The following is an 8,580-nucleotide window of genomic DNA, read 5'->3' on the forward strand; positions in this document are numbered from 1 at the left end:
AATATTCATAAATCTACACATACTGAATGAAGCTGTGAGGTTAAAGCATTGTGGGTTTTTCTTCATGGAATTAACTTAAAAATATAATTTTGATGAACAGAGATGTATTTTTAAGGGTAAAAGTCTTGAGAGGGTATTTGAAGAATAAAAAAGTAAATTTTAACAACAAAATTAATTTTTTTTTAAATCTATGAAGTACACCTTGCATGAAATTAGCCTGCTTTGTATATACTATTACCAATCTATAACCAGTATTTAATATACAATTTTATATATTTGTATCATCTATACTATGTTGTCTTGTTTTCTTTTTCAAATATCAAAAAAATCACTTTATGTCAGGCTTATACTCATTATTATATCTCTCATAGTCGTTGGTAATATTTGTATTAGTTTGTTTTCCAGAATAAAAGTCTCTATGGATTTAAAATATGTTTGAGGAGATTAAAAATGAGTTCTATCCTGTACAGGACAGTAATCTGAGTGGTCCAATGGTGGACCAGCAGTGGTCTACAGTCAGTGGTGTGCCAGCCTTTTTATGACAGTGGACCGATATATGCTCACTGTCTGGGATTGTGAACTCTGTAGTGTTATCATTTCTAGGAAACAAAACTGAGGCTATATAACTTAGGTGAGACTGTTGGGGTAGTATGAAACAGCACCACAGACTGATCATGTTTCACAACTATATATATATATATGACTAATAGTTGACCAATTCTACCACTGCATTAGGTGTGTTCACATTTTATTTTATAAAAAGAAGTGTAGTACTTTTACTGATAGAGTCTGCAGTAGATATTACTCTGTTCTTACTGGCGCATTATACATTTTCTATATAGACCTTCCTTGTGTTGTTGTAGTTCACCTACCCAGCTGCCTGAATTCTGACTAATACACTAGTACATTTGTAAAGTTGATGTCCTGCAGCCAAACAAAAACCAACAGTTCACCAACAGTTTTTTTTCAGTCACAGAATGCGCTTTATTTGATGCCACTGATGCTTTACAAAATATCTTTAATTATGTTTTTCATATTTACCAGTTAGTTACTATTTAAAAATGAAATAAAGGGCCGCGCGCACATTTAAGTAGTTTGTTTTACACTTCTGTTCTCACTAATCCTGCTTCTATTACTATTTTGCACATCTCTGGTCATTAATATACATCACAAATCAAGTATTTGAATATTTAGGGTGTAGGGCCAGAGCCGCTGCAGTAGGGCGCCATTTGAGATTGAGCCTGATCAACCCGATCCTGAGTGTGATGGCGGCCACTAGCGGCGGAGAGCAAAGCAGAGATCATCCTGTCCTTCTGGGAGAGAGAGAGAGAGAGAGAGAGAGAGAGAGAGAGAGAGAGAGAGAGAGAGTAGCAGCAGAGAATGAAGCTCCATGCGAAACAGAAGTAGTCTGTCTAAATCACATTGCAGTATTATACACAGGGGCAGATTGTTGTAGTGAGGGTTTCTTGGGGGGGAGTGGATTTAGGACCCTCGTCTACTGAGTGATATTTCTCTTTCACCGCAGCAGCAGCAGCGCAGAGGGATCCAAACAAACAGCGTCCAGGATGGGGAACCGGGGAATGGAGGACCTGATTCCTCTGGTCAATCGCATGCAGGATGCCTTCGCAGCCATCGGTCAGAACGCGAATCTGGACCTGCCCCAGATCGCGGTGGTCGGTGGCCAAAGCGCGGGGAAGAGCTCGGTCCTGGAGAACTTCGTGGGAAAGTAAGTGTCCAGAGCTTAGAATGAATGCAAATGTAATGTAGGAATATGAATTATACCGTGGGATTAAAGACTGGTGGAGAATAATGAGTGATGGAGGACACATCAGTGGTTGAAGTGCATTTCAATGATCATCACTCAAGGTCTTCTGTCCCCTCTGTCCCCTTCTGTCCCTCATGTCCACCACTGTCCAAAATTTTGAGAGAGAGATTATTCTGTTACATAAAACAGGCCCAGGCTGAGGACTGCATCGAAAATCCACAGAGCATTCAGCTGCAAAGCTGCTGTTATTTGTTTACCTTAAAACAATAATGTTCCCCTATTTGCCAAGGTCATAAAGTGTAAGCTCTGAGAAAGAGAAATCTGAATAATTAATATCAATATTAATAAAATACTGTAGTAATAACAACATGAAAGGATGCATTGGTGTGAAAATTCCTGATTAATACATTATCTGTTGTTATCAGTGGAGATGAGGATGTTGATACATACATATTTATATAAACATAACAGTTTATCTAGGATAGATTAATGAAGGAATATAATGTTTAATCACCAAAATGATCACTTTGGGATGGAAATTCATGTCACAGGATTTTATATTCGCTCTCAGGAGAGAGCCAAAAATGCCTCTAATGCGACACACTATAGCAACCCCTTGGAACAGTTCCTAAATGTGAATGAGTGGCACCCCTTGTGGAGAACCTTTGGGCTAACCATGTGTGAGTGAGTATGTGAGTGGGTGAGTGAGCGAGGTACAAGCCAGTTCCACATGGTGCTTTACATTTAGTCACTGACCAAAGAAAAACACGTATCTCCAAAATAAGAAGGTAAAATAACTTTCTTAACTTCTGATGGAAACAAATGTAAAAAAAAATAATTAATTTTGGAGCATTTCTATTGGTCCATTCATCATGAAAATTTCACACAATATGGAGGACAGCTGCTGTGTTCAAATTATAAAGTAAAATAAAATGGAGATTCATGTGTTTCACTGGATAGAACTGAATTTTCAAAATGAAAAGAAGATACAAGGTTTTGCTGTGTCTGATGTTTCTGCAAGTGTCATGAAGTCTGCTTTTATAGAGGTTTTTCTAGGTTTATGTCAGTAGTCATGAAGGGCTTATACATGAAATATGGCTTAGCATTTAGCTATTTACTTAGCTGTTTATTCCAGGTGGATCTAGTCCCATTTTCTGCCAATAAAAATATGTATTGGTGACACTGGTAGAAATGTATCTGCTTGTCATTTCCATATCAGAGCACTCAGATGGACCACACTTTAATGAGCAAAGCTAAAAAACATCACTCGATTCGTGACTGCATGCTTTCTGGTGGAGGCAAAATGTCACTTGTCATTTTATTGACTCTGTGATGGGTTTACTTCACTGCACCAGACCCAAACAGCACTGAGACCTTCTCTTCGGGCCGGCAGAGCCAAGAGAGCATAAAGGCCACAAACACCCGTAATGTACCTATAATTTACCACATAGTTAGTTCTTTTTTGAACAACACAGGCTCAGTCAGGGCAGATGTAGGCTGTTCATTTTCACCAGAAGTTAATTAGTGCACAGCACTTTGCTGAGATGTCTCTCTGACACATGCATTTTGACCTTGCAGTCAGGCCGAGAGAGAGAGAGAGAGAGAGATGTTGAGCCTTCTGTATTTAAAGGGCCAATATCCTGGAGAACTGAATTTTTCTTACTGTGATAGATGCATATTTATTAAATATAGTACAAAACCTGTTCACTGTTCAATTGTTAAGATGCATATAAGGCAAATAAGCTTTAAATAATCATTTTTTTGATTGTTTACATCATGTAACAAAAGTGATGTAACAATACGCATATTGTCATATGCAAATTTTAAACAGCACTTATATAGCTTTTTAAGCTCTGCTCATTCACACTGGAATTATAAGGAGTGTTCCTCTGTTTTAACTCAGGCTGAGGATATATTTACTGTAAAGTTTTAACAATAACTAGATGCTGTAAAATGATGCATGGTGAAAATATCTTACGATTATTTTGAAAGTGCACAGGAGAAGGAGATAGAAACAAGGGAATGTAGGATACGGGCCCTTTAAGTGCTATACTGCTGCTTGCTCTGGCTCTAAAGCACCACTGCTGTGATGCTGCGTGATTCAGCAACTCTTTGTGCTGAGGCAAGGTCATGTGCGCACAGGCTTTATGCAAACATGGCTTCCAGAATTTATCTTTGCCAGCACTTGGATCCACAATTTAAAAGTATGTTTACGTTGCTTTTATTGCAGCTTCCATGCTTTTCCTGCTATTGTTTTCTCCACACTTCCAAAGTTCAGTCTCAAAGTCAGTTGAAATGTGTACTTCCCCCTTGTCTGCACTGTCAGACATTGTATTATAATTTATATTTCAAAATAATGTTGATTTTATACGCCTCATTTCATCTCCAGGACTAATTTGTTCTTTAATTTACACCGTTCTGTGATGAAAGACTCCAAATATTCAGAATGTAATGTGCCTTTAAGGAACACAACTGGACTTTAACACCACTGTGGCACCTTTAAAGGTACATTTACATTTACAAGAAGAACACCATCACAATGTAAAGAATGCTCCTTTACTCAAGCAAGAGGTTCTTCATGTTTTAAAGGTTCTATATAGAACCATTTACTTTAGTAAAAAAAAGTTGTAGCACCATCAAAGTCAAGATTGTAGTGTTTACAGGTTTGTTCAGTTCCATTCTTGTTTAATTGTCAGCTCACTGTGCAGGAGCCGCTAGGAAGTGAAGAATGAATTAATTAATGAGTGAATCTTTCCGTTCAGTGCAAGCACTGATGCAGTCTGGCAACCGATGGAGGAACCCAATGTAATCTGCACTTATTGCTAACACTGGGAAAGCACCCTGTTTTAATGCTCTCTTCACGTTTTAATCTGTTGCCCTTCATTAAGCTGCTTGCTCTTCGTCCTCTAGATTTGAACAGAAATAGAGAGCGTCTGTTCAGGTGTGTCATGTTTGTTGGTCGATATGAAAGGACCCAGAAGTCTCTGACCATTACGAAGCTGCTCTTATTTCACAGGGCTTTTCCTAAAGGGAAACTGCAGTGTTTGTTTGTGTTTGACCCTGTGGTGACTTCTTGGCTCTAAATGGATTCTGCAACAGAGACAGCTTAATACACATGGATCTGCTGAGCCGACTGAGAGCAACGTGCATTATTCTGTACTCTGATTGGCTGAGGAGGGCCCTGTGCTGCGTATACTGAGATGTGTCAGTGATATGGCTTTTTTTTATAAGTTAACTTTAATATTTAGTTATTGCATACAAACAAAGCAAAGTGTTGTGATGGTGCCTTTGGCTCCATAGTTGCCTCAGGAGCTCTGGTGGGTGTGGGCAGGCCGAGTAGTAGTCGTTTATGTTGTTGTTGTGGTGTAGTTTTGTTTGAAGTGTGTTTAGTTCAGTTGGTGTGTTGTTTTATGGTGTGAGGGCAGTGATTTGCAGTGACACATCTCTCCCCCAAATGGTTACTGAATGTTTGGTTTGGTGTGTGTGTGTGTATGTGTGTGTGTGTGTGTGTGTGTGTGTGTGTGTGTGTGTGTGTGTGTGTGTGTGTGTGTGTGTGTTTGTGTGTGTTGTTTAGTTTTGCCAGGTCAGGAAAGAGCTTTTTTTCCCTAGAAGCGCTATGTTGTCCTCACATCTTTTTACACTTTATTTTGAAGAGCTAGGTGGCCCTGAGTTGTTTTTAGTTGTGTGTGTGTGTGTGTGTGTGTGTGTGTGTGTGTGTGTGTGTGTTTTCCAGATACAGTTGTTGTATGCAACAGACTGTGTATTAGGAGGGCTTTTTTTTCCTGAAGTTAGCATGTCACACTCTCATTTGCATACATAGGTCAGAGTCATGCTCTCATTGGCTGGTGCCTGGGAAACGATGACAAGCCTCATAGATCACAGTGTAATGTCTCTCTCTCTCACAGTCTCTCAGTCCCTCTCTCTTCTCTCCCTTTCCTTTCCCTCTGTGTATCTGTGTACATAAAGACATGGAGTGATCTGGAGGAGGACAGATAACAAATGAGGGGCTCTGTGCTGCTGACCGTGCCTCCTTTGTGAGCAACAGCGTGATGTAGACTTCATCCTGTTTGTGTACTTGATGCCAAAGTCTGCGCAAATATTTGCTGCAGCACGGTAATGAAGCTTTATGAAAGCTGACAGCTGAGTGTGGGGATGATTTACTCTCTCTGTCACTGCCTCTCTCTCTCTCTCTCTCTCTCTCTCTCTCTCTCTCTCTCGCTCTCTCTCTGTCTCTTTCTCCTGCAGCAGTTTGAGGTCATATTGATCTGGAGAGATAATGAAAGGTAAACCTGCATTAGCTAAAATGTGAGGTCACTTATACTCAGCCTTATACTCGGGTCCATTATAAACACTAGACTTATGAACTAGACAGAGTAGCTGCTGCAGATAGGAGAGTGATGTGTGTGTGTGTGTGTGCTAGTGATGTCATATACGGATGCTGGAGTATTAGCTCTGGGTCACAAACTCCATTCCTACTGATCCCAAATGTATTCCATGGAAGGTATTCCAGAGAGTACAGTTCCACTGTTCCTTAGTCTGGTCCCAGGTGAGGGGTTGCAAGGGGGGTGTAATCCCCTCTGTCGTCTGCTTGGCATTGTGCACGGTGTCCTCCAAATTTGCAAGAATATAAATTGTGAGAATTCAGTACAATAATTACAAGGAATACTGCGGTATATAGTATATTATTTTAAAGTGTTACCGTAAGTACAGTACGCTACATTATGTTACATTATGAATTAGTAATGTAACAAAAGCAAGGCCTTAGGAGGATGGAAAAAATATTTCAGATACAAACAGATGGTTTATGGCAATGTGTGTTAGTCAATAACACTTATAACAGACTCGTGGTCTGCTTAAATGAGTGTAATGTAATGAGAATGGTGGTCTCCGTGGTGCTGGTCTGTGATTTCAGCACCAAGGACAGTTCCCAAGGAATGGCTAAACACCAGAAACCGCTACTTTTAGGCTTTGAATGTGGGTCACTTCACTCTCTGCATCACTGTTATAAAGAGACCCTGAAGGCTTCCATCATTAACTCTTTAAGAGCAAGGGGGAAATAAAGAGATTTCTGTTTTTCGATCTGACATCTCTGAGAATAATGAGATTCGTAAGAAGTGTTGTCTTATTTAATTTAAAGTGGACATATTATACCTCTTTTTAAACAAGTTAGAATATGTCTATGGGCTATACAGAACATGTTCATGAAGTACTGCTGGCCACCACCCACCCACTTGTAAAACCAGCAGACCAAAATTGTGTATCTTCAACTAATCTAGTGGGTGGGGCTCTGGAGGGAGTTGCCAGGTGAGGGGTGGTGCCAGGGTGGTTCTATGCAAATTTCCTTATTGTGCCGTCACAATAAGGAAGCCATCCAAACGGCTCGTAGAATCATGTGATTCCTGACACCAAAACCTTTCAACTGACTCACAAAAAACAGATGTTTTTTTTTTTTCGTGCTTGGAGTGTTTATAGGAGCAGTAGAGACCCAAGTGGAAATACAAAGCATGCAAAAAGTGGGTTTTGCATAATATGGAACATGTTTGTAGAGGATATCCGGCTGAATCTTATTTCTCTCCCTATACCCTGTGTAGTGCAGACTGTAGATCATAGAATAATGCTTTGTACAGTCACACAGTGTGCTGTACGTCATATTATAAAACCATTTAAATTCACCATTTTTTGTGTTTCCCTTTATGTAAAGTGTCCTCGGGTTTGGGAAAGGTGCTATATAAGTTGAACTTACTATTATTACCTATAAACGTCACATCACCCTCACATCATCAAAACAGTGCACAATTTGGATGTAGTCTAAGTTTTATTATAATGTGTGTGCAGTTATTTGTCATTGTACAACATACAACGAAATGTGTTCTGCATTTAACCCATCAGTGGCAGTGCACACACACACACACACACACACACACACACACACACACACACACACACACTAGTACACTAGGGGCTGTGAACACACACCCAGATCGGTGGGCAGCCATCCCACCGTGAAGCGCACTATATATTTTGGATGCAGCCCACTGTTAGTGTAATAATTTAACACTCTCAGTGTTAAGTTAACCCTAATAGTGTTGATTTAACACTGGTGAATTTACTGTGTACACAGCTGGGCAGAACAGGGCTCTGTTTGCAAACATGATGCAGATGAATAGGTCAAGGTTCCTCACTTATATTTCTGTAATTCTATCGTCAAAAACAAAGTTTTGATAGAAACAGTAAATCAATGTAAACCTCCCACTATGATGTCACATGAAAGGTGCTGATTATTGGTAGGTGTTATTATTATTATAAGAAATCACCAGTTTGACTACGAAAAATTCATTCTGTTATACTTCCCTTAGAAACAATGACCAATATTGACAAATATCCAACAGGAAAGACAGCAGTAATCGTCTTTTATACAGTGGTAGGAAAGCCAGGAGCACAGGGGGGAGTAGGAAGTGTCTGTGAGGTATAGGGCTATGTTTATGACACAGGCAAATATAATATACACAGGATTAAATCTAACTACAAACTGTAATGTCCAGCCTGGGCTTTCTCTGTAATCTGAGGATAGAAAGGAGACGTGTGTAATTCAATACGAGAATGAGTCATCTAAAGTCCCTGGACAATCTAATCCTTGGAATACGAAGAGAAAAAGAACCATTCCCTCACAGTCTAATGGCATTAAACAGTGTAATGAATGATGTAGCGTTTTGTGTGTCTCTCGTACAAGGCTCAGCTCGTGTACGTGGGCTGTACACTACCTATTGTGGTGCACTGTGGGATTGTTTGAGGGCACTGAAAACTGGCCGCTATAT

General features: G+C 39.8%; 1 protein-coding gene across 3 annotated transcripts in view; it reads left to right on the plus strand.

The window, feature by feature from the left end:
• The first annotated feature begins 1,373 nt into the window (after positions 1 to 1,373).
• Positions 1,374 to 8,580, plus strand: part of dnm1a (dynamin 1a) — a 77,008-nt gene continuing 69,801 nt past the window's right edge. For all 3 annotated transcript variants that reach the window (XM_066651573.1, XM_066651559.1, XM_066651567.1), the window contains exon 1: positions 1,374 to 1,726. In XM_066651573.1, coding sequence (XP_066507670.1) covers positions 1,566 to 1,726 — 161 coding nt within the window. In that variant the 5' untranslated portion in view covers positions 1,374 to 1,565. The remainder of the gene's footprint in view (positions 1,727 to 8,580) is intronic.

The sequence above is a fragment of the Hoplias malabaricus genome, chromosome 2, assembly GCF_029633855.1.
Source record: "Hoplias malabaricus isolate fHopMal1 chromosome 2, fHopMal1.hap1, whole genome shotgun sequence".
Lineage (NCBI taxonomy): Eukaryota > Metazoa > Chordata > Actinopteri > Characiformes > Erythrinidae > Hoplias > Hoplias malabaricus.